Here is a 26,888-nt window from a genome sequence, read left to right as displayed (position 1 = left end):
TGCTGGTATTTCCTTATTTGCATACAAGCATCTGAAAAAAACCGGACATAGTAGAATTATGCTAATGAAGCAGGACTTTCTGCTCTCCTTTAACGATCAGATACCGAGGTGTTTGATGCCTTCTAATGACTTTGAATTAACAGACCAGATTCCTCGATCTGACTCATCAGAGGAGGACGCTCTGGAAGTCCCAAGCCATGCTGCAGCTACCGATGCTCTGTCCATTTACCTGCGTTACCAACAAAAGGCTTCACAGGGATTTGGGCTATGGGAGCCATGGAGACCACTGAAGTGATGCGTCGTCTTCTCTGGCCAAGAGGTCACTTGACTGCAGGAACCTCTCTTTTTAGTCTTGGCCTAAGTTCCCACTGTGATAGTCTACTTGGGAACATCACTCAACTTTTGACACAGGTACCTGCAGTTGACATCACAGTGCAGGGCACCATAGGTCATTTCACAACTTTATTTTTCTACCTTATTTTAGCAGTGACAAAGTCCTCTTGCTTTATGTCCATTATTTTATAGCTAGAGGAATAAGATGACTCAAATCTTCAGTGAGATGCTCACAACTTGGGAAGACTTACTCAGTGATCATGTTATAGGAATGTTATACATTCCTATAACAATCCAGACATGTACCCAGAAACACATGTGCTTTTTTCCTCTCCTACGAATATTCAGATTTTCTTCGAGAACAAAAGCTATTAAAAAGGAATGAAGGCTTAGTCTCTACAAATACCAGTGGTAAACAAGCATATTTTGTAATCTGCAATGTTAGCACTGTGCTCCACATGTCTAGCAAGGGGAAAATCCATTTAACCACACAATACATTGTCGTGTGAAATTAAATTGAATGATAAATACGTTCCTACAACACTTAAAGAATAAGAAACACAACAATGAAAGTGAAGGAAAGGGAAATAATTTCATATTCACTATTAAATAAATGTATTTGCTGAATAAGCAATTCCCTGGTGTATTTATCATGTAAGAGAGTAAGAAGAAACATCCTTTATTCTCAGCACTGATCTTAAACAAGAAATAGCCATTTCTAAGTAATGGTAAAAAACCAGCAAAGACCAAAAAGCTATAGCCAAAACCCCCCAATCCCTAGTGTTATTACTAGAATCTCCAAATAAATTTTTATTCTTTTTATCCTTTTCAGAACTAATAAAAATGGAATCACAACTATAGTTTTATAGTTTGGGAGAAAAAAAATTGCAAATCATGCTTCTAGATTCTGACAACTGACAAGGAAGAACCTGAACAAGTACAAAGTCACGTTGTGCATGCTTTGGACGAAGGGTATCGGTCAATCAGCAGGCAATTAGCACGACTCCCACTTCGATAAGCCCTAAGGCACTGAAATAATGGTAACACAGTAGGAAACCCCACCTTGCATCCTGTGTATCTCCTGCTGCTCCTACTGTACTAGTAGGAAACATTTTGGACTCCAACAGGAATTTGTCCTTGTCCATAACAGATTGCCCTCACTTAAGCCCAGCTCTTCCTTCCTTCTGCCACGTAGCTCACACCAAAGCATCATGTTACTGCTACAAAAAGTGGGGCTCTTCTGTGGATGAAATTAAGTTCCTTATGCTTCCTCATCTGTCATTTGCACATGTCTACATGTTTAGATCAAGATCACTCAGGGACGGACTGTGCCCATGATTTATTTTCCTGTTTGGGACATGGCAACAAATAAATAAAAATATAAGCCTACCAGGAGCTTTGTATCATTTCAGAAAAAAATACAGTAAGTGCTTTTCATAAATCTGTGCAGTCCAGTTTGGGCTGTATTACAGAGAAACACAGTGGTTTGGTTTTCTTGCGTTGAAGTAAAATTCTGAGCACAGTCAACGCTGAAATCATTTTTAGACAGAGAATAACCGGCTCTGAATTTCTACCGTCTTAAGACCTCACAGAAGATGACACAGCAGAGATAGAAACAGCCTCAGGAATGCAAGGTTTCCACTCATTTCGCTTTTCTGCCAGGTCTTAACAACAGACTTCTACTGCTCTTAGGCGGAATGTTCATTTCCCATGATTACTGTCTTCTGCATTATAGCTTAACTTACATGGTAACCTTTGTTCACCAAACATTGTATGATAAGAAAAATAACACTATCGATGCCGGACAGCAATCAGAAAAGGAATACATACAGTAGAACCATTAACCTCTCCTGTTGGCAAAGCTCTCATTTCTTATTATAGCGAGAGCCACCAAGAATATGACTGTATCAGGTCAGCTGGAAATCAATACAGGAAGCAAACATCATCGGCAGTCAAGATGCAGTTTTCTGCTTGAAAATCAGCTAATTTCTCACTCCTTGATATGAAGATGAGTTAATACCCCCAGTCAAACTGATTTTCATAACAATGAAAAATAAGTACCCTACTTATAATTTTTGCCTTGTTTTATTTCCTAAACATTTTGCAAGGATATCAATAGAGGAATCAGTCCAAAAAGACTGCAGAAGCTGGGATCAATGGACCGTGTTCTTTTATTTTAAAAATGTCTTCTTGAACACAAAGAACAAGGAAGGAACATTTTGCAATTAGAAATGCTATTCATAAAAGTGTAGGTAATAAAAAGTGTAACTAGGTAACAGATAATACAAGATCTTTACTTTGTATGGCTCACTGCTCTCCAGTGAAATTAGGTATACTGCAGTTGAAAATACTGCTTTAGACCATATTAAAGCATTAAAACAGGAGCATAGGTAGGAAAACTTACAGAAGGAAAATAAGGTTAGGTTATAGGAGAAAAGGATTTTTGTCTCATTCACCCTTCCGCAATACACAATTCTGAAAATTCCCATTTTTGCCTTTAATTACAACAGTATTTGCTAAGTAGCCAGCCAAGACTAGAATGACTCTGTTCTAAAAACTGTGCTTAATAATTTCTCCGTATTGATGTGCTAATCCAACAGCATTCTCTACCTGTAATTAGCAAGAATAGCAACAATATGATTGCAGCTGTGTCATCTAATGGCACATTGACAGAAAAGTTTTACAAACAAATTTGAACATCAATTTTACTTTATCATACTGCATCATGAGATCAGCTGAATGGACACACAAGACCAATGATGCCTTAAACAGGGGGGAAAAAAAATCCCTGACTTCACACCCCGGAGAATACGTTTTCAGAGAGCTGGACTCATCTAAATTTCAAGTTATATTATAGAATCATAGAATGGTTTGGGTTGGAATGGACCTTTACAGGTCAGCTAGTCCAATGCCCTGCCATGGGCAGGGACATCTTCAGGCAGATCAGGTTGCTCCTGGCCTTGAACACTTCCAGGGATGGGGCATCTACCACCTCCCTGGGCAACCTGTGCCAGTGCCTCACCAGTGTTTTGTCATCTCAAGGTATACCACTGTACATAGGTGCATCATTTCTTACCGACAGTTTATGTTACACTTTGTACGAGTACGTCAAGTTTCATTAGAATTCCCTCCTATTCTTCTAAACTGACCTGTTACTAAAATACAAAAAAAAAAATAGATCACCTCTGAACAGTGACTTTTGAGTGCTTACTAGAGAGTTTCCCTAGTTTCTACTTTTAATTGTAAAACCGAATCCCTCTAATAGCCTTTTCTAGAAAATGCAAGACACCTACTGACAGAATTTCTCCCAAGAAGGTAAGGATTATTTTATTGTTTTCTTTCTATTGCATTTTTATAGGATTCTAATATATTGTACATACTATTTTTCACATGCGACTGTAACAGGAGAGGAAATTCTGGTCCACTCAACCTGATGGAGATTCTACTATCAACTTCAATGGATCAGAAATAAATTAAGTAATCATAAAATCTAGAGTGTACCTAAAATGCTTATGAAGCATGCTGATTAATATGGCTTGTGATTTCTGAGCCTACAGTAAACCTATTTAGCCCACTGTCCATCTCAATACCACTGCCATTTTTGTGGCATATGACTTTTCCCAGTGTACTGCAAACTGACAGTTTCAATTTTGAGTGCCTAAAAGCAACTCATCAAAAAATGTTGGAAAAAAATAGAAAGTTATTTTTGCATTTCATAATTATATTTTTTCAATATTCACTCAGCCATACCAATAAATATTTCTGCATATGCTCTATAATTCCCATAAATAAATCTCCATTTGGGGAATTATTATTGTTGGGATTTTTTAATTCAATTTTTCACTGAATTAAAGAGGCTGCTACCCACAGATGTAAATTCTGGCTGAAAGTACTCTGCAGCTCCAAAAAACCCCTATCTTCTATTTGGAAGCCTAAACAGTAGGGTTGTGCGGAAGCTGGTGAAGTGTATGAGCCTACTGACAGCGGCGTTTGAAAAATGCCTGTACTTGCCAGTTTCTGCGGAGGGTGGCACAGAGCCAGCACCCACAGGCAGCTTCTCCCAGACCTTGCCATGGGGAAATTCACAGCAACTGCTGCTGTCTCCAGAAGTATCAGGACTGAGTCTATTTTGGAATTCTTGTAGAAATTTTCATTGTAAAATGCCAAGGAACGGCTCCTATGCCATGTTCTCAAATTATTTAATAATCTCACCATTTACTTAAGACAGTCCATCTTACTATGGGAATAGAATCTCTCTTAAAGGCTTAGGAAAGGGCACTTAGCCACCATCTTAGGAGGCTGCCATGCAGTTTCCTCAGGTGTTTCCTTCCTCTTGGTATGGAGAAATGAGGAGAAAAACTAAGGGCCACAGTGTGTTAAGAGAAAAATAACAGGTCAGAAGCTTATTGAATTACAAGGGTGAACAAGAGATCAGTACAGTGCAAATGATGGACTGACTTTTTCTCAGCTTCCCATGCAAAGGAGAGAAGCTGTTCCCTCTGAAGTCTTCATGGAGGACAGTGGGGTACCACCAACAGGTGAGGACTTTTTAGAGTGCGTAAGAATTCCCAGCTATGATAGAAACAGAGAGACACATTAGAAGAAGAATGGTGCATGCAGACCTAACGTAAGCTGTTTGCTGGATGGAGGGGCACAGACGCAGTGAGGGACCTGGCAGTGAGAGCAGGAGGAACCACAGCAACCAACTGACCCCATCCCCCAAAGGGATTTACTCAGATGGACAAAGCCACTTGTAGCGCATCAGCAGAGTGCACAACCCCAATTCTCACTACTCGTCCCTGCTCTTTCCTCCTCGCTTTTCAACATTGCAAAAGGACGCAGCTCCCTGTCAGCATCAGGTATGGGTCACTGCCACCAGGACCCCGTGTAAGATATGGCTGCCTTTTGGTGAGGAGAAACCACCTCACTGCTGCAGAGAGCAAAACAGCGGCAGCAAGGCTAAGGCAGAGCAGAAAGGAAATGGAAAAGCATTTTCCCAGACTACGTTTTACACTGGGCAACGCTGATCTGTGATGAGGGTTGGATGGGGCTTTGGGCAACCTGGGCTAGTGGAGGGTGTCCCTTGCCCATGGCAGGGGGTGGGACTGGGTGGGCTGGGAGTTCCTTGCCCACCCAAGCTATTCCCTGATTCTCTGACTCTATGATCTCTACCTGTTGACAATTAGAATGAAATGCGGATCGCAACTCTCTCCAACCAAAGCTAACCTCTCTGCAGAAAAAAAGAGACAAAAGTCCAGTAGCCTCTCCCTAAATCTTAGGTATCTTTACTCAAATACAGACAAAGCACTGCCTACCTAACGAGCGTGTACCTTTAACTAAAACATCCTGTAAATGTTTTTACACACTATGAATGCTGGCACACTTATCTACATATATTTACATGAATTCCAGAGTAACAAGCATGCCAAGCTGCCATTTCTTGTTTCAGCATCTTATCCTATCTTTGTAATAAGGAAATGGAGCATTTAAAAATTAGTTCTTCCAGACGTTCACATCCGCAGTTCTTAAAATTATTAAGTGTATTTTTGACTCAGATAAAACTTAATGTAACTAACTCCTCTGAAACACCTTCATATAAGCTAATATTCTTGCCCATTCTGATCTAAACTAAATATAAACCCTTTGATTGGCATCCAAAAACTAATATCTGATTTCCTTTGTATTAAAGAGCATTCAAATTCCATACCTAATTAATATGTTAAAATAAAAATATAATTAAAGAGCTACTTTGATGAACCTTCACATGAAAATACAGATCCCAAAGGCCTTTTAAAAATAAATTGGCATCTGGCTACCTGTTATAGCATGGATAGCATTTCTCTTTGCTACATTTGGAAGAAGGTTGTGTTGGGTTTGCATGGCAAGGTTTTGGTAGCGGGGGGGCTACAGGGGTGGCTTCTGTGAGAAGCTGCTAGAAGCTTCCCCTGTATCTGACAGAGCCAATGCCAGCTGGCTACAAGAGGGACCCGCCGCTGGCCAAGGCCAAGGCAATCAGCGCCTCTGGGATAACATATTTAAGAAGGTAAAAAAAACAGTTGGACAGAGCTTTTGCAGCCGGAGAGAGGAGTGAGAAGATGTCAGAAACTCTGCAGACACCCAGGTCAGTGCAGAAGGAGGGGCAGGAGGTGCTCCAGGCGCCGGAGCAGAGATCCCCCTGCAGCCCGTGGTGAAGACCATGGTGAAGCAGGCTGTCCCCCTGCAGCCCAAGGAGGGAGGATGAGGGGGTGTAGAGATTCCACCTGCAGCCCATGGAGGACCCCACGCCGGAGCAGGTGGAGACACCTGAAGGAGGCTGTGACCCCGTGGGAAGCCCACGCTGGAGCAAGCTCCTGGCAGGACTTGTGGAACCATGGAGAGAGGAGCCCACGCCGGAGCAGGTTTGCTGGCAGGACTTGTGACCCCGTGGGGGACTCACGCTGGAGCAGTCTGCTCCTGAAGGTCTGCACCCTGTGGGAGAGACCACGTTGGAGCAGTTCATGAAGGACTGTCTCCTGTGAGAGGGACTCCATACTGGAGCAGGGGAACGATGAGAGGAGTCCTCCCCCTGAGGATGAAGAAGCGGCAGAAACACCGCGTGATGAACTGACCGTAACCCCCACTCCCCGTCCCCCTGTGCCACTGAGGGGGGCAGAGGTTGAAGCTGGGAGTGAAGTTGAGCCTGGGAAGATGGGAGGGGTGGGGGGAGGTGTTTTAAGATTTGGTTTTATTTCTCATTCCTCTACTCTGTTTTGCTTAGTAATAAATTAGATGAATTCCCTCTCTAAGTTCGGTCTGTTTTGCTCCTGACGATAATTAGTGAGTGAGCTCTCCCTGTCTTTATCTCGACCCAAGCCTTTTGTTACACTTCTCCTCCCCATCGTGCTGGGGGAGGGGTGAGCGAGTGGCCCTGTGGTACCCTGCTGCCGGCTGGGCCTAAACCACAGCAACGGTGCAAGCGCTACACTATTGATTTATGCCAACAATCCTCTCATCTCCCCTCTCCAGGAAACAGAACATGGGCATGTTCCTGTCATTCTCAGCTGCATGACAGACTTAGCAGTATTTCACAATAACGTTTATTCCACAAACCTGGTCCACCTGAATCGTAAGGATGAAGAGCTTCTCAATGTCCAAAGCTACACTGTATACACTGTATTTTAATCAAGCTAAGGACTGAATTTCAGTATCCTACATCAGTGAAACCCACGGTTCAAACATAACTAACATGCTCTGTAGTTAGGCTTAAATGAAGAGTCTTTTCAATTATTTTAAATGCATTGCCTTATGCATATTTGCTTTCAATATTGTGTCACTGCACAAAACCAAGAGTTTCTCAAAGGCCTACTCAGTCATCTCACTTTACTTGTTATCCCATTTGCACTTACTTTCCTTCTAGATCCTGAAAATGTGGAGGTATACAGAGTTATTTGCCAGACAAAATGCAAAGACTGTGTATGTTCTTGCACTACTACAGTTCTTCAGATCCTCCTGGTTTTGACAGTCATCTCAATCAATCTCTATTAAGCAGCTAGCTTCTTACTGATACAAATATTTTGTATTGGAAATGGTAAATTTATCAAATTGAGATGCAGTCTTTGCACTGCATGAGGGCACTAATTGCACACGATTTCTGGCTTAGTTCTGGCCATCTTTGGGTGCAGGTTTCAGTACCAGAATCAGCCACTTAAATCAACTCTCTCTAGTCTTAGGAAGCTTTACTGAACTGTCTCTGCAGAGACAGAGATCTGGCAATATTATCCATTTAGGGGGTTAAGGCCTTAGGTGACGATAACTGTCTGTTTTCAGGAACTCTTCCTGGAAGGTATCACAAAGAAAATACACTACTTCTGATCATGAAAAAGCCAACGAATGCTTCACTTATGCTCAAAAAAGTATTTCTCTTGTGCTATTTTGCAAGATTGGATCAATCTTCATGCATTTTGTTCAAACAGAAAAAAATAATAATTAACAATTACAGATTTTAAAGCCAGAAGGGATCAAATTCATGTATTTAGCCTGCTTTTTTTGGCATGACACAAAATCCTGGGGATTAACCTGTGCTACTTAATTCCCAACTTTGTCTAAAGTGGAGCGGCAAACCAGTATTGTACACTTCTCAAAAAGCGCAAAATGTTAGTGGACTACAGGCTCCAGTGAAGTAAGAAAACACTGTGAGGAAAATGTATTTAAAACACTTCAAAGAATATTTTGGTATCTTTCTTTTGACTCAAGAGAATTGTAGAAAAACAGTGACTAAGATCTAATTCTCCTTTTCACCAATTGTGCTACAATATTTCAGCTTGCATCTCAAAATGGATCAAGCACAAGGGGTTTTGTCTGGTTTTTTGTTTGTTTAAAAACAGTATTTAAGATATGGCAAAACATCTATAAAGGCATGTTACCAATGTGAAGTAGCCACACAAACTCCACATGCAAGAAGTCGGAGACCAGCAACAAATTAACGGGGTCTTTTTAACTTAAAAATTTTAACTGCAGGAAAAACTCTTAAAAATATACATGATATTACGCAAACACTGTATATGACAAAAAGCAAAAGAGAAATTAAAACTGAAAACATAAAGATGTAGTTAATAAGGTTAACTTGTTAATATTATCAACTTAGCAGATGCAACATTATACAGTTTTTCCCAATCTTATGGAAAAAAGGCACAGAAAACAAATTTTTAAATCTAACTATGGCTGCCCCTGGCTCCCTGGCAGTGTTCAAGGCCAGGCTGGATGGGACTTTGGGCAACCTGGGCTAGTGGAGGGTGTCCCTGCCCATGGCAGGGGTGGCACTGGGTGGGCTGTGGGGTCCCTGCCCACCCAAACCAGTCTGGGGTTCTGGGATTCTATGAATTAACCATATAGTTTTCTTTAGAACGGGCTTAAATAAGGCATATTTCATAAGCCACTTTTATGGTCAGTATACGATTTTGCCAGAAGCACAAATGCAAACTGTCCATCACAGAGCTGAGATAAAGTTACAGTACCACAGCTGTGCGGTACTGGGAAGGAAAGCTGGATCAGACTGAAGACAGGATTTCTTGTGAAGACAAGGAATGAAAATGAATAGTTACATTCCCTTCTGTCATACTGCACACACCAGAGCATAACCATTGCCTATTATAATGAAGGATTATTTTTCAATCATTTGAGAAAACAACAGCAAGACGGTCCTCTCATGAAGAATCTTCTGTTCTCCTTTTGTTGTGACTATCAATGGTGCTATTTGTCAACTAATAGCCATGATAATGCTGGCATGACTAGTCTTAGAAATATAGCTGCAATCTTTCCCCTTTCCCTCTGAGAATGTTGTGGTGTCACTTTTTATAAATTTGGGGAAGACAAAGTGTGCAGAACATTCACGACATGAGAATTCAACTTTGAATTCCAAGACTGCAATATGTTCAGCAGTAGGTTTCTAAAAAGATATGTGAAACTGCAGTTCAGAAATTAAATAACAAAAAGCTAAAATTAAAACAAAATTCTTTTCTACCATGTAGTTCAAGTACTCTTTTAGAGTGAAATTCACAGTACTTGGAGAAAATTCAATTATCAGGCTTTAAGCAGAGGATCTGGAAAAAGTTTTGGAGGAATGGGGTGTTATGGGCTGTTACAGACTTTCAGTATAAGACTCCTCTGAGACAGTCCTGGGATAAATCTTCCAAGCTCTGGTTTTAATATCTAACACATCTGCCTTAGCAGCTCCACTTGGCATTTGGATACGTGTTCTCACACAGCCCCTGCCACGGACTGTCCTGTACTCACTTTCTAGCCCATAGCCCGTGACACACGTGCTGCTGCAGCGTGCAGGTAGTGCTCCAGGCTCAGGCCAACCGTCCCGCGACCTCACTGTTCTGTCTCCATCAGGGCTATCGGCAGATGCTAACAGAGACACAAGAGGACAGCCACATATATTACTTCCCTCCAATGTCCTCCTAGGCATCAAGAATTTGGAGCAAAGACCTTCAGAGTTAGATATGTTTTCTGTGCATTTCAATGCCCTTTGAGGATTTTTACTCCATGAACTTGTTCAGTCTCCTCTTGCACCCACATAAACCTCTAATAAGAATTCAGTTTTATGTGCCCAGTTTCTTAGTGGAACACCACTGAGACTACCACAGGGACACTTTAAACAATAAATAAAAAAGAGCAAGTATTACTGTCACGAATTTAGACAAAACTGGCTTCTCAAATCATGCCCCTTTCTGTGCGCTTCCCATTCAGCAGCCCCCTAAGTGTCTGCCTAATGCCTGTAACATCCCCTCCATTCAAATTCTGCAGGTGGTCCTATAATCTCACTCTGAGTAGCTCCAAGAGAAAGGGAAAACAAGCAGAAACACAGTGGATGACAACCAGAATGTTCAGTCATGAGTGGATGGGTCCCAGCTCGGGGTCCCAGTACAAGGTGCTGTTTCAGTATTTTCCCCTTAAAAACAAAGACTCAGCCCTGGAAGCCCAAACCCAGTTGAGATCTCAAACCTGGTCAATGCACGAGGGAGAACATCTGCAGCTCCCCATTTGGTCTGAAGGATCTTCTGCCCTTCACTAAGGCGCAACACACCTTGGTAAAACACTCCCTTAGTTGCACACGATGGGAGGGCTGAGGTTTTGCAAGGACAGGAAAAAAATCAGAAAGGGAGCAGAAAGTAACACAGGCATCTTGCTTTTTTGGTAGGATTTCAAGCTGTGAGACAATTCTGTGAAACCCAGTCCCAACAACTACCGTCCTCCCCAGTATCTTTTCAAAAGATAAACCAGTACGTGCTCAGTCTTTTGAAAGGTGATGGGTGTGTACCATCCTAACTGAATTACAGGCTCCAGAACATGGTGGGTGATGACCATCCTCGTGTCCAGGCTCCAGAGTAGAGGCAGCAACACTATTATTGTGTTGCCTCCCAGGTAGCTCAAGGAGGTTTCTTTGCTGTTCAAGCAGCAGCTTTCAGAACTGACCTTTTAAAGCACTTGACATTTTATACAGCACCTAGTATTCATTTCAGACCCCAGGATTCCACCTCAGGAGACGCATCTCCTATCCTTTGTTTACTGTAGACCTAGACTCCTGTATTATGTGGGAGAAACAATTACAGATGTTCTCCTTGCATACAAATAATCACATTTACATTCACATTTTTGTTCCTTTATAAATAATATAAATGATGGATATGATTGCAACATGAACAATGAATATGAATTGCAACCCTTATCATTCAGAAACTGGGCAAGTCTGTCTACCTCATGGAAAAAAAACATTTGAGTATCTATTTTTAATGACTGTCAGGCAAATCTTCATAGAATATCAATATATCTAGAGGAAGAATATACATAAAAGTTTATTCTTGCAACAGCGGACTAAAATTTCAGTTTCAGTGACCTAAATATCAGTGGAGTAATCTCCTACCAACGTAAACAGTGAGGTTTCTGCCACCATATTTCAGATCTGAAATTGGTCAATTAACTTCATCAGGTAAGCATGGAAAGGTCCTGTGCAATTGTATTTTTGCAGTTAAATTTCTACTATGGCTTTTTTGCTTTCACAAGGAATGTATTACAGCCAATCCAAAATAGGCTTACATTGCTGTTCAGGAAGTGTATTACTGACATCTAATTTTAAATACGAGCTGCAGTTGCATGTACAGAGTCACTGAGTCAGCCTGCTGTGTTCCTGTAGGTCAAAACACCTTTTAGGAATCCTTTCTGGGTCTGAACTATGTATGTGGTACACGTCTCAGAGCAGACTGTAAAATGCCAATAGATGATCAGCAGGTTGGCCAACAGGTAAAGCCTGGAGGTATCTAATAGAGGAGTTTTACTGTTGTTGTCTTTAAATACAGCTCCAGTATTTATCACTTAAGCAGTCAAGGAACAAATTAAGTAGCAAGAGAGCACAAATCTGCATGGTTACAGTAAATCTATCACACCTTCCTTAGTTTGAAACATTCTAAAAAGGGAGGAAAATTAGCTAGCAGAAGAATGAAAGTAATACTAGCTAAATCTTATTTCTCCTCCTGTGTGGGTTTAGCTAGCCCTAGCTCCTTTTACTTCATGCTTTTGAGTCAAAGAACCTCTACATAGTTTTTAGCAGAGTTTAACCAACACACACACAACTCAAACCTTAACAGTAATACCCTGATATAAATATACCCAGCCGACGTGTGACTTCCCAAACATTAAGGCAGTGTTTACCATCACGCTTACCTCCACGGTCCCGTGCTGCTAAATTCTGTCCTCTTTTCAGAGTAATATCCAACTGGTACATTCCGGGATCCTCACAGGGAAAATCTGCATTACTCGTTCCAACCAGATTTGTTCCCTAGAGGGGAAAAAAATAAAAATGCAATAGTTAATGTTACTAACAGTTTCATGTAAGGTCTGCTTTTCCTTGGTATCATCATCCCGTTAAACTAAGACAAGGCCATGTCCCACTCCCCCACCTCAGAGCTAATACCCCAACAGCAAGGAACCCGCTCCTGTCACCAGTATGACAATTTCTGAGCATCCATTTTGTTGCTGTTTAAAAAAAAAACCCAAACCCAAAAAAGGTTGACATCTCAATGGTTAAACTTATTAATTAAAGAGGTGATTGAAAAATAATTCTTTGACACCTGTATTTATTATGGCATCCTTCATTTTTAATGACATTCACACACACTCCTGACCCACTAGAGCAGAATAAGTAAGAAAAAACAGACCTGGACCTTACAGTACTATTTGGACTCGTCATTACCAGTACCCCCAAACCCTGTATTTATTTAACAGTGATAATCTAGGCGTTGAATAAACATACGTGAGTTACAATTTTGTCAGCTACTGCAGTACTTTGCAAGATATGTGGGGGTTTTGCACAGTTATGGGGGGAAAATAATGAAGAGATTAAATGCAGCTGTATCTCTTCATTTGTAATACATGCCTTCTTAGTTTGCCTGTATGCCAAGGCAAAGATAAGATTCTTAGTTAGTTATATAAACTGTATCATAAAAAAAAAAGAAAATAATAATAAAGCAAGTCAGAATGAAAGGAACTTTCTGGACTCCATGAATAGTAAACATATTTCTGTCCCAAATGACAAAGGAGAGAAATTATATTTCTTAGTATGTATAAGCTTTTGCAAAATAGTTTTTAACACATCTCTCTATAAGTAGCCAGTGCATGCTTGGAACACCACATTTAATTTTAAGACTAGAACAACTGTATCTATTATACATTCACAGTACATACAGGAACTTCATACATTATACACATGGAGCACCACTGTTACATATTCTTATGCTAGAAACTAAATCTTTTAAGACCAGTGCTATTAATATTTTATTATGCAGTTATGGGTTCTCCACAACAAAAAATAGGATGATAGAAACATCCCAGAGACCACATGTGTACTAAATACTACACCACTTCAGCAAGAAACATTGGTTGTTTCTCTTCCTACTGCCCCCCATTCTTTTTAAGGTAATAATAAATGTAAAGCATGAAGGAAGCCACAAAATAAAGGCATTTTAGCACAGGGTTTATTCTTGTTATTCCAGAGGCACAGCTCTGAGCCCTAGCACAACAGCTTTTGCTGCAAGATGCGCAATTCTGGCCTAACCGCATACTGACACGCTCACCACTTCCACAGCAATGAAACTGTTCAAAACTAGTGCACTTCAGAGAAAATTGTTAGATGAGCTTTGATTTGGCAAGGGGTGTTGCTCTTGAAATCTCTCAACATTTATCTTCTAATTTTGTCCCTGTAAAGTAACTGCTGAAGCTCGCCTGAAACCATCACAAGACCGTGCAGGACTCATGCAGACAGCACCCACCACCTTCTTTCCAATGACTAACACTTTCTATCTCTTTTTTTTCCCCTTTTTCTTTTAATGCACTGACCACAGAAGGGTACAAGGTTGACAGTAACAAACTTCCACCTCACCCCTGCAAACCTCCAGACAGAAATGAGGAAAAAATTGCATACTGGCCTCATCCTCAGCCTCATCCTAGGCCCCAGCATTCATCAGAGCATTGCAAAAGAAGAAACGTGTCTGAAGTAAATAATAAACAACAAAACTTTCCTTCCCCTTTCTTGTCCTTTGACAAGAGCTTGCAGACTTAAAACAAGCACAATGTTTCCCAGCATTTACAACCTCCTCCACAATTCTTCCTCACGGCACCCCACTCTCCCTTCCTCTGCAAGGTACAACACGAGGTCTGCATTAAAATTCCTTTGTTTAAATAGTGCCGTGTTACTCCCTTCCTTTCCCTTTCTCACTTCCTTCTCAATCCTTTCCCTTCCTTTTTTCTTGCAATGCAAGTTCGCTTTTTAATGTTTACATTTAGTTTTTCAGAGAGCACTGCTCAAGGATGTCAGAAACACTTAGGTGAGCAATGCAACAAGCCTACAGGACACAGTCAGTTACACAAATGCAGTAAAAACCAAATAGATGCAAACTATCCCTAAATATTAGAAAGTAAAAACAGTATTTCTGCATCAGAACAGCAGCATTTGAAGCTTGCAATTAAAACTCAAGGTTGCCATAATAAATGCAACTATCAATAAATCATTTTTCAACCGCCTTTTTTAATTAACAAGTTCAAAAGTTAAAATGGCAATTAGTAAAAAACCCAAAATACTTCTGTGTGGTCTGCAGCAATGAACTAAATAAAGTTAGAAATGTTTGGACAATAAACTTCAGAGCATTCATGAAAAATCTACATTTGCCCTAATCATGAAACAGTTTCAAAATGAAAATTTCTGAACTTTTACATTCCAGTTAATAACGTCAGGAAAACAAGTTCTCTGTAGCTAGGAAAAAAATAAATCGTCATCGCAACTAGAAGTTACTGTGAGCCACAGCTACTGACTGCCGCAGGATGATGACACCAAGCCTGACAAAGCAAGGGCGTGCCTTCACTTTTAGCATCTCAAATGTATAGAAAGTCTTGAAGTTACTTTCATTAACTCTTTAACAAAAATATTGAGATTCCAGACAAAGACCATAAAGGCCATGAATCAATGTTTCACATAGGCAACATTGACTATGGGAAGGCAATGCCTGAGTTAATTCCTTGAATTAATTTTTAGTAGTGGCCTGTCATTACTTCAGAATATTCCTTTTATCTCAGCTATGACTAAATTTGTGTAGTCTACAATTTCCCATAAAATCAAAATCAATCTGTTTTAAGGGAAATTTATTATCTGGCACAAACACTGAAGTCCTGCATGCAGTGAATTCGATGGAGAGGTTAAAGAATGCCGATGGTCTAAACAACGTGCCGCATGCCGAGGTGAGGACAGAGGTTTTGATGAGCCCGTTGCAATGTGTTGTTTCACAGACACCAACCCCCCGGGCTGTTGGTACCAAACAGCGACAGCAACAACAAGCGCTGCTTTCACTTTCACTGAGATATCTGGGAGAACTTCTCCAATAGTCTCCACTTCGATCGATCTGCAGCTGCAACTCACTTCTAACTCCCAACAGAAAAATGAAATCTGAAAGATTATTATTTCCCACAAAGCCGGGAAGCCGAAATAAAATATTTTCTCAATTCAGTTCCAATTTAGCCCAACAACTGTTATTCATCTGGGTTGTTATTTATTAGCTGTCAGTCAGCTGAACCCTTTTACGTTAGAGGATACACAAGGCAAGCCCATGATGGACACAGGACGCTCTGTCAGAACAACTACCAACCAACAGCAGAACAGCTAACTTCTAACTGGAAAACGCTTGGTACTGTAATTTAAGACCAAAAATCAAAGACAGCATTACTGCATGAGTGTGTATTAAGCACGCTTACAGAGCTAAGCTGTTAGTCTACAAGGTAAAATAATATGTTGTCTCACTTTCACAGAAGCTCTGGGGTTTAGACGTTTACTGGGACATCTGCCATCACTCCAGAGATATACAAGACGAGGGGAGCTGAGGAGGAACATGCCCTTGCCCAGGCCTTGTGCCACTGCCACACAAAAACCAATGCAAAGAGTCTGTGCACCTTAGAACAAAAAAAAAATGGTTTTCTCATGCCTGTGACTAGTATCCCTAAGGAGTTTCTGCTACCCAAGCTGACACAAAGCACAAACTTTGCTGTGAGAGTAATTAAAGGTTTTGGTTGTGGTTTTTTTAACTACAGTTTCTGTGGCATATAAAGAAAAAATTAATTGAATTTTCTCCAGAAAATTTCTAGAGCAGCTGGAAGGTCTGGCTACAGCTATGTCATGAAGCTGCTCACTGCTAAAACCTTTGCGATTCACTGTTGTGAAAAGTTAGGCAAGTACTTGCACCTCTGTTCACACCATGAGAGACACTTCACTGTGTTTTCCAGATTTAGCGACTTAACAACTAGATGAACAAACCATTTTTTACAGCTGAACACATGTTGACCATGTGAAAAGACTGTTAGCTAGCTGACAGGTAGGTACATGTGAGTAGCTGCACATCAGTAATAAAGGAAAAAGCTATCCCAGTTTTTGTATGTCCAGTGCTTCCACCGTATGATGTGTTCACTCATCAGAACCCAATTCCACCTCAGCATGCAAGACAAGTGATGCCACTTTGAAACTGCCAGGATGGCTAAAATCACCACCATTCCCACATCGTATCATTTTTCACAGTTTGTTAAAAACATACTATAAAACAGACTGAATCTGATTCTGGTCACTAGGCATTACCCAAGTGAAGGGTACATCTGTTGAAGTCAGACTAGCAATTAATCGCTAAAAGATGAGAAATCAGTAACATCATTTCTGCTATCTTCTTACAAACACATCACACAGTTCCAGGCTAACTCATTAACGCCTCCCCGACTGAGACCCTGAAGATTACTACCATTTTTGCCACTAAAAACTGCCCTTGTACATCACCCCAAGTACCAACACTCTACTTCAAAACTCTTAATATTTCTAACAATGAATCAGCTAAACCAACCCAAGAAATCAATGGCTTTGCTGTTCTCCCACAATTTATATACCATACACTAGTCAACTTTGTGCCAGCAATTCAGGGGATAGAAGAGATTTAAGCAACTCTCTGCTGCAGAAAAGAATTACCACTTCAGAAGAATAGATCCTAAATTTGATATAGTTTGCTCAATGCCAAAACGGAAAATATTCTGCCGTTGAAAAAAAAAAATCTACACCTGTAACACACTCCCCCTAACACACTCCCCCTTCCAAAAAGGGGAAAAAAAAAGCAATACAGCTGCTAAAAAAAAAAGCTAACATTTTCCTATGCTTAAAAGTGTCTTTTGGAAATGCACATGAACTAGATTGAATTGGTATTCTTATCTGAGTCATTTAAGCAACATGTTACAGGTCTGTTGATTTGCTGCTCCATTTCAATATTGTGCCAGAACACATTGATAAGATAAGCAAAAGCAGTTATTTTTTCCAGCATAAACCAAAGGCATCAGCAATCAACACTTCCTTTGGTAGATAAAGGAAAGGGGAAATGTAGGAGGAGTTGTATCAAAGAAGTGGCAAGGGAAGCTGGAGATCGGGCTGCACCAACTGTCCATGTCCTGGGGCTGTTGTCAGGAAATGGGACAGTGAAATAAACTGGCTGCATACAATAGATGAAATTAAATCAAAGCGTCCTGCAAGGAGGAAGAAGCAGAACATCAACAGTCAAGGGCTCACAGCATGGCATGAAATATTTCCACCTCTCAAACAGAAAAAAAAAATCAAAAAAATTGAAGTAATGCAACTGTCTTCAATATTGCATAAGCAGAATTTTCCACTCCAGTTACTGCCTGGCTCAAATTGATTTCTTCAGATCACTTTCATTTGTCAAAGCTTCATGCTTTGGAAACACCTGCTTGCAAGAAATTAGGAAATTCTGACTACCCAAGTGGCTGTCAACTCCTTGTCAGTGCAACTAATGGGAACTGACTGTGCTTCAAAGTTATGACAATAAACTGACAAGCAGTTTTTAATTTCGCTGAGAGTATTTACTTATCTAACTTAAGAGCTGTGTTCTAAACAACACTTTGCATACTAGTGTTCTGGTTGATGGCAAGTCAGGAAGAACTGGGGAACTTCTGAGTAACACCAGTTCCGCAGCTCGCTCTGTCTCATTCATTCAATTTTCTGTATTCCCTAAACCAGAAGGCAGGTGTATAATGTGAATCCATTTCAATAGCAATATAAAGGAACATTCTGGGATTTTAAATATTATTGGAAATGTGCAGAAGTTATTAGTAGCATTTGATATGCACTAAAAATGTGCTTTTTGATTAACTACGTATGTGCTTCGAATGGGACCGGCTACTTTGTTAAAGCTTGTCATGCAGCAGATGTTTCCCATAGATGAGATATGTGTTATTTATAACGAATGTGAAAAGCCTCAACTGTTGTTGTGAAGATTTTGAATTGGACAAAAATGTACTGATCAACTGTAAAAGCTGGATTTTGTGTATGTGCTCTTTATCACTTAATGGCAACAGTGCATACATGCCAGTCTGAGATGTCCTGATTACGAAGAAGCATGAATTCAAGATTATTTCTGCAGAATATCGACATTTTTAAAGTTAGCATTAATCACATACATACACACACATTTTTATGTATGTCATATGCTCTGAGTATGACTGTCTAGCTTATACTGTCAGGAACTAGACTGCGGACAAATAAGAGTCACAAATGCATACAAGATTCAGCCTCTTTCCTGAGCTTTTTGGCTATGGCCAAAAGAGATATTTAATCTGCTTGTTAAAGAAAACCCGTAAGAATCAAATAGCACTGCTGACCACTTATGTCTGCAGAATAATAGGAATATCTTTTGTGACATCTGTACTAATTGTTGCTCTTTGATTTTGTTGGAAAGCAACCAAAAGCAAATGCTTACTTTCAAACTGACTACTGCCAACAGCTTGCTACATTTCCTTCTGAAATTGTAATGAATACCTGCAGAAACAATAATAAAAGATGTAAGCATGTTTACATTTTGAAAGTTTTGGTATTCAGAAGTAGACTTGAAATCCCTTTTTTCAGTTGAAGCACTAACCCTATCTGACAGCAAAGGAAACCAAACAAATATTGACAAAGCTATCAGAAGAGATTCCACCAAGTTGTTCCTCCTTCCATCTGTCTCCACATCCTGTTTTGGGATGGAAAACTCAGTTTGCTGCCACTTATTCATTCAAATCTACTATGAAATTTTACGTCTGCAGCATCACATGTAGAGAGTAAAGCAAACAGAAAATAAAAACAAGTAATCCCTTCTCCACCAAGATTATAAATTTATTCTTGAATAAAGCAACCACAGCTTCCTTCCCTGTTTTGCTACACTCCATCCAGCTCCCCCACCCTACCCCGAGTTATATCACAAATTAAAAGCTCTTGTTTGGTCTCTTCTGTGAAAAGCAACTGCTGTCATCATGCCAAATCCTTCTGGGGTTATCCATGTTTCTTACTGACACAATAGTTCACCTACATACAACAAATTTTAGGACAGGGATTTAGACTGTAAGCTTTTCAAGGACTGAAGAAAGTATTTGTTTTCATATATAAGTAAGGGCGGATAATTCTTTGCTGCATTTTCCAACTCTTAGTCCTCTTTTTATCCTTAAAAGTATATTGCCTCAACCCCTTCCTAACAGGTTGTGTAACAGTTTTTTTGAAAGTCCAAATAAATACATTTTACCACTTTGTTTCCCCTTGTCTGGCACTGCTTCGATAAATTCAAACCTTTTTAATCTATTATTGCTGAGCAATTCCTTTGTAGAAGATGTAAGTTTAAAACTACTGTATTTGGTATTTCAACTATTGAGTTACAAATTTGTAACTAGAGTTTGATCAAGATCGTTAAGTACAGAAATATCAGTATCAGTCTACTGTGTTTACAATTACCTATTTTTGCCCAGCACTCCAGTATAGCTACTGCTTTTAGCTAAACATGTTTTTGCTAAGAATTCAGCTGGTTTCACATTTCTGTTTTACTCTCTGTACAAAGTGATTTGTTACAACATACTGGTTTGCTCTGGAACCATTTCTTTTAACACCTTTTTCACTGACGATGCTTCTTCATTGAACCAGAACACAGCAGATGCAGAGTAAGTCCTGCTCCAACAGCTTTTGCGGTGGGGGCTGATGTAGAGAAACTGCAGAGTCCTCCCAAGCAGCTGTACCATCCTTCGCAACAGGACGAAGGCTTCCCTATGCACTGTGGTGCCTTTTCAGGAGAAGCTGTTGCTGAAGATGAAGGGAGGGATGGATTTTGTGTAATTCCCTTCTGAATAACATCACAGAGGAGATCAGGAATAAATTACATAGGTATGCTCGGTAAATCAATGCACTTCTGATTTGACGTATCTATTTAAAACTGTAGATCAGCACAATGACTAGGGTATTCCTATTGCTTTGTCTTCAAAACATTCTTTGCAACACAGAATTAAAAAAAAAAAATCCTACTTTTTCCAAAATAAAACAAAACTATTTCCTACAAAAGATACCCACATTTCTAAGTCACACTTTTGGCTGTTCAGCAGCAAACTACATGAAGCATTCAACAAAAGTAGCCCTAACCCTGCATGTAACATGTATACAAATGCACACATATCCGAATACACACGGGACTATTCCCTTTATACCTCCACAGCACTGAGCTCTTCTTATGTTTCCATTTGTGTGAAAATTTACGTTGTCAACTACTATTTCAGAAAACAAACAACAACAACAAAAAAAACATTTACTACAAGATGGTTGCAACATCCAGTAAAACATTTTCTAAATACAGCATCTAAATTGCCTTGTCTTTACAGCCTATGAAATTCAGATGTTTATCTATGTAAGTCTGAAAGCTACATTAACAGAAAAATAATTTATTCCTGACTGCGTATAGTTACCTGGAGTTATATCTAACAAAGCATAAGAAAAAACTTTCTTTTCTGACATGCAGAAATTACTTGCTTTTCAGAAGCAAGATATAAAACAGGAAGATCTGTTTTTGATGTGTTCCTAGTAGAAAATTCTCCAGTTAAACCAGTACTATTGAAAAGTATTAGAAGCACCTTTCCAGAAGTATCTTTCCTTGCTGCATGTAAACTAGTAACTGTACTGAAGACAGCCACGCCACATTTCAATACAGTATGGTAAGCATAATTACTTGACCAGGACTTCATCTGAATGGGGCAAAGACATTTGCAGGCAGCAATTATCATCAAGATCACTTTCGTTTGATCTGAAGAAAATGCTTCCAAAAACTAGAAATTAAATTCATCTTCATCTGTACTCAGGTGGTCTACACTCAAAAACATAGACCAGGACTGTCCACTAGTGAAGCTGTCACAGCCTCTGAACATACCAAGACTGTCTAACTGTCCTTGCTCCTTTAAAAGCATTTTCTTGCATGATTTTTAACAGTCTTTATACCAGCTGGTGACAGAAAGGCTTCCTACTGACAACAGTTAAACAGTATGTCCAGAAATAGTTAACTCGAAATCCAGTGCAAGTAGTGTAACAAATAATGGCAAAGAAGGAAAAAAAAAACAACAAAAAACTTGCAATGAGGACAGTCACGTGCTAACCATGTAATTTTTGGTCTTCACTGGGAAAGGCTATATACATATAAGAGATGGGTATTAGTTCTGATATGTTTATGCACATTGGGTTTTTTTCCTAAAAAAACCTCACGGCCTTACAACTATTATATTGTTTGTGCAAGTTCCTTAATTAACAGAGATCTCTACTGAACAGTTTTTGGTACAAGAAGGAGATGCAAAGTAATGACCACACACATTTTCTGCAGCCACCTATCCAGCAGATAGCTAAACGTCCCTATCTGAGCATCTTGGAGGATGAGAACCTCAGCCCACCCTGCAAGATACCAGATAAGAAGTAATTCCAAGGGTTCCAAAAATGACAAAAAGTAGGTCTTTCATATTGAAAAGATGTGTAATACCATTGGGCTTAACAGTCTGAAAGAAGCCATTATTGAAGTAACTGGGTTTTCTTCCTGCCTACAGCATAGGCCAGAACTGTTGCATGATACTTTTAGATACTCTCCACTTGTCTTGACTGCTGCAAAAAATGTTTTAAGTACAGAAAAAAAATGGATGCTTTCCAGAGATAGAAGCTGCAATGGCCAAGCACATGGTAGCTGATTTTTGGTGTTACTGATCACCCACAATGCAGAGCTCCACACTAAGAATGACGACTGATACTGAAATGTGAGACTGGTCCCATGACACAAGAGCGCAGCTCTTCACTAGGGTGAACATTTTCACAATGGCAGGGATGGATTTACTGCTCAGGCCTTTCAAGAACTTCATGGAGGCCCCAGTGATGGCAGCCAGTTGGTAATGTCATTCTGTGGCCCTAAGAGGTAGTTGGGGATGGCAGAAACCACACATTCCAGGGTGGATACAAAGGTGGTGACATGAGAAGAAGTTGTAACCAGCTCAGAAATATTACTGTAGGTCTGCTGCTCCTTAACCCAATCCTGATGTATACATACAGTTCCCAGGACACAAATCTACTGTAAGGTGGAATACAGTTTGCAAGGAGAAGTACCAGTGGTGCTTTTGGGCTGGAGAACAGGAGGATGCCCAGATCTCTAACAGCAAAACCCAGTGTTGCCTGGTCTATACCCAATGCAGAAAATCACACCTATCTTTCAGAGACCTCGAAACTTCACAGTTGAGTTCCATCGCTGACCACTGTAAGATGAAAAAAGTGAGAAAGTAATCTGCTCAGAATTTCTCACGAAGTTCCTGAAATTCTGTGAAAATGAGGACTGGACCATACCAATCCCCTCAAGAACCCATCTGAATCTCGAATTGATTTATCACAGGGGGGGAAAATACCTTTGCAAACAGAACAGACAAATCCCAGCCACCAGAGCCATGCTGATTTCCCAAGAGGGAACAAACCCTTCTGAGCAGTGTATCCACTGCAGGGCACAAGCCTCCAGCAGTGCACACGTTTGCTTAGGGGCCGCTGTCCCCAAAACCCAGGTGAATGGGAATGTGCTTCCCTGCGGGCATCACTCAGTGCCTCTCTGGCAAGTATCAGAGAGTGACAAGACATCTCCCAGCTCCAGAATAAATCCCTGCCATCATAACTAACAAATTAACGGCAAAGAAAATGAAAAAAAAAATGCAGGCAGCCTGTCAACAGAATGCCTGCCTGCTGACCAGTGAAGCAATGATGAAGTTGTTCAGGTGAGGCAGTAGCAAATGTAGACCATTTTCTTCAAAATTTTTACTACTTCTTTGCTTCTGGCAATTTCCAGATAGGTTCTTTTTCTAAAAAAGATGTAAAATGGTTATTAAGCTGTATACTACAATGCCCGAATTTCTGACAGGGAACCGATGCCAGCCCTTTGATAATTCTTGAAGGCCTACTAACCCAAGGCTGTGCATCAACCCTCCTGGCGCCCGTGGCTGCTGATTTTCTGGAGAACACATGGAATGCCACCAGTAACTGCTCCCTCTCAGGCCGCTTGGCAAGCTGCCTCTTTTTCAGGTTGATGCAAGTTCTCTTCCAGTCCTCCAACAGTCTTTCAGTAAAACACAATCTAAGACAACTTCATTTACTGACCAGTGTAGACAGCCCACATCCTTAGAGCAAACAGTTTCTCAGTGGCTGTATGAGGCAGCATCGCTGTTCTCCTCTATCGGTTACTGAAGATCTTACAATAGTGTCCAACAGATAGCACGGTCTGTTAGCAGAGCTTTGTTATCCGGAGATAGATGAGGAAAACTGAGTAATTAGCTGGTTTAGCCCTTTATTTTTTTTTATGGGGGCAGCTCATAGTTCAAGAATTGACCCTTCAGAAAGTTATTTCCCCTCTCGACTCATCAAGAGATATAATTCTGATTCATCAATAATTTCTAAATATAGTCTATTCTTACAATGATGTCCACAGAGACCTAGAATTTTGCAAGTGCTGGAAACTATTCCTAAATGACAGCAGTAATAATGAAGCATATATATGAACCCTTACCACTTTAATCAACTCTTAATTTAAGAAACTCTTTCTCGAATGGGGAGAACAAAAGCAGCTGATTGTCATTGTTCAGGAGGCAACTGCTCACCTTCTCTCATGATTTTATACTATGAAAATGTTTTTGGTCCCTTCCTTAATGCAAATAGTGCCATTATGACAAAAATCATGACGCACAACTCTCAAAAGATGAATTTGGTTTAGCGTCTTTAAGTAAAATAAGAGTATCAGCACAGTAATTGAGAAATTTGTGGAAGCAAAATAATCTGTGAGCACCCACAAAGCCACCATCACTACATCTGGAGAAGCTAAATATGGATGGACGATACTAGAAAATCAAGCTGAAAATTCATGTACAGTCATGAATTCCCATCAATTTCAGTTTCCTGCCAAAGCCATGACCTAGTACCAAGAGGCCAGTTCTGCTAAGGTGGATTCAAACAAGTGACAATACCCCCCCCAGGCATTCTGACCACTCATCAGCTCAGGAGAACCAGTATCAGCAGGGGTGAAAAGCAAACACGTCCTTCCTTTCAGTGTCTGCTGTTGACATCATCTGAACTTCCCCCACCTTTGTGAAGCACCTAAATATTGTGAGACTACTCATCCTCCCTGGAAGAACACAGGAACACCACAGGGCTCCACCTTACAGCTCCACGAGCATGGTCCCTGCCCAGCCACTGCCGGCACCAGGAGAGCACAGGAGAAGACCTAGTGAAGGGCCCAGGAGAAACCAAAATGACAGACAGCTCTTCTCTGCACCCCAAACGTCTGCCATAAATTCCATCGCATGTTGACCAGAAGCCTCTGCGGAAGTCTTTCATCCCAGGGCTGAGGGACCTGCTGTCCCACCGCAGGCACGCTGATGTCCCATCAGAGAGAGAGGAAATCGACATCTGGTGTTTCCGTCACAGCCTCACAGTGAATCCCACGATGGCAGACATAATGCCAATTCAACAAGGTAAAATAGAAAATAAAGAAATAAGCAAAGCAACTGTTAACTATTGATTTTTAAGGACAAGTGTGGCCAGGGACTTGGAGAAATGAAGTGCTCTGGCTGAAGCTGCAGCTGGAGAAGGAACCGGCTTACCCCAGGAATTACTACTTCTCCTAAAGCATCAGCATTGGATGTGGTGGCCCCACGTCTGCCTCATTCACCGCTGCTGGCTAGGAAGTTCTTTAATCCAAGTGAACTGGCACATGCCCAAACACAGTAGAGCAAGGAGAAGAACTGAATTTCTTTCACAAGCAGACAGCTTGCTAGAAATCCCATGGATATTCCCAGATAATTAGAGTTGTCTCAAATGTAAGTGGGCTCCCAAGGGAGATGCTTTCTTTGCATCATTACTGATATACTTCATTTGCCCTAGCTATGTGTGCATCTTGGTGGTTTCCCCACGTGGGTTAATCCCTTCAAGGAGGATTGTTAAGCAGAATGGGAATTACTCTGAAACTCAAGGACATTTGGTCAAATCTGCTGAAATCTGTTGCAGCATCCTTCTCCCTCATCTCATTCCCTACCCTGTCTCCTTCATCCATTTTTATTTTAGAGGCAAACTGAGCAAAAATTGGTTATAAGGAAAACCTAGAGTCACGAGGGAGAAAGGTCTACTCTTAGTTCTGGAGATAATATTAGAAAGGAGGATATCACTCTTCATTAATTACTAAATAACAAATAGTATGCAAAATATTTCTGGAATAAATTTTATTATCAGTTTATTCATCTTACTTGTGAAAAAAGTTACCAACAGGCTATCTTACCCCATGGGAATATGGCGCCAATTACTGGTGTCAGTCTTTAGTATTTCCCACAACTGTTTACAAAATGATCACCTCTAACTGAAAGGTAATTTAAAAAACTTACTAAATGTGTAAATAACTTACTAAATGTGTTGACAAACTGATTAGAGAGTAGCGCTTTAAAATCTATTCTGAGTGTAAAATAAAACTGTAGAAAAGTTAATTAAATGGAGTTTTTCGTGACCCCTCCTCCTGTCTCAACAGCTTGGTTTTCAGTATTAGGAGGTCACTCAACACTTCTCCCCCTTCTACTCCACACCGGTGAGGCCACATCTGGAGCACCGAGGCTGCCCAGTGCGAGAGAGATGCAGACACAGTGCAGCAAGTCCAACAACATATCACAACGATGATGAAGGGATCGGAGCATCTGTTGTGTGAGGAGAGGCTGAGAGAGTTGGGGCTGCTCTGCCTGGAGCAGGGGGGTTTCCTATCCCAGAAGGAGGTCTTACCTGCGTGTATAATACCAGCCAGGCTCTTCTCAGCGGTACCCCATGAGAGAAGAGGCAGATGATAGGATATTTCACTCTAAACATGAGAAAAACCTATTTTTCCTGTGTGAGGGTAGTCAACACTGGAGCAGGTTGCCCCGAGAGTGTCCCTGAAGATACTCGAAACCTGCTCTGATGTGGTCCTGGGCAACCTGCTTGAGATGACCTTGCTCTGGGCAAGAGCTTCAACTGGGCTATCTCCAGAGGACCCTGCCAACCTTGGCCCTTCTGTGATTCTCTATGGCTTTGAAATATCATCATAAATAAACTATATGCTGACCTCAGCTACCTTTTCTCAAAGGGTTGTTTTGCCTTCCACTTCTTCTGGTTGCGCCAGTACAGCAGC

General features: G+C 40.6%; 1 protein-coding gene across 2 annotated transcripts in view; it reads right to left on the bottom strand.

Annotated features, from left to right (window-relative positions):
* MCTP1 (multiple C2 and transmembrane domain containing 1) overlaps positions 1–26,888 on the bottom strand; it is a 284,428-nt gene that overhangs the window by 165,566 nt on the left and 91,974 nt on the right. For both annotated transcript variants that reach the window (XM_075740211.1, XM_075740210.1), the window contains exon 2: positions 12,535–12,649. In XM_075740211.1, the coding sequence (XP_075596326.1) occupies positions 12,535–12,649 (115 nt within the window). The remainder of the gene's footprint in view (positions 1–12,534; positions 12,650–26,888) is intronic.

This window comes from Balearica regulorum, chromosome Z, assembly GCF_011004875.1.
Source record: "Balearica regulorum gibbericeps isolate bBalReg1 chromosome Z, bBalReg1.pri, whole genome shotgun sequence".
Taxonomy (NCBI): domain Eukaryota; kingdom Metazoa; phylum Chordata; class Aves; order Gruiformes; family Gruidae; genus Balearica; species Balearica regulorum.
The sequence above is the reverse complement of the archived record's forward strand: the minus strand, read 5'-3'. Positions and strand labels throughout refer to the sequence as shown.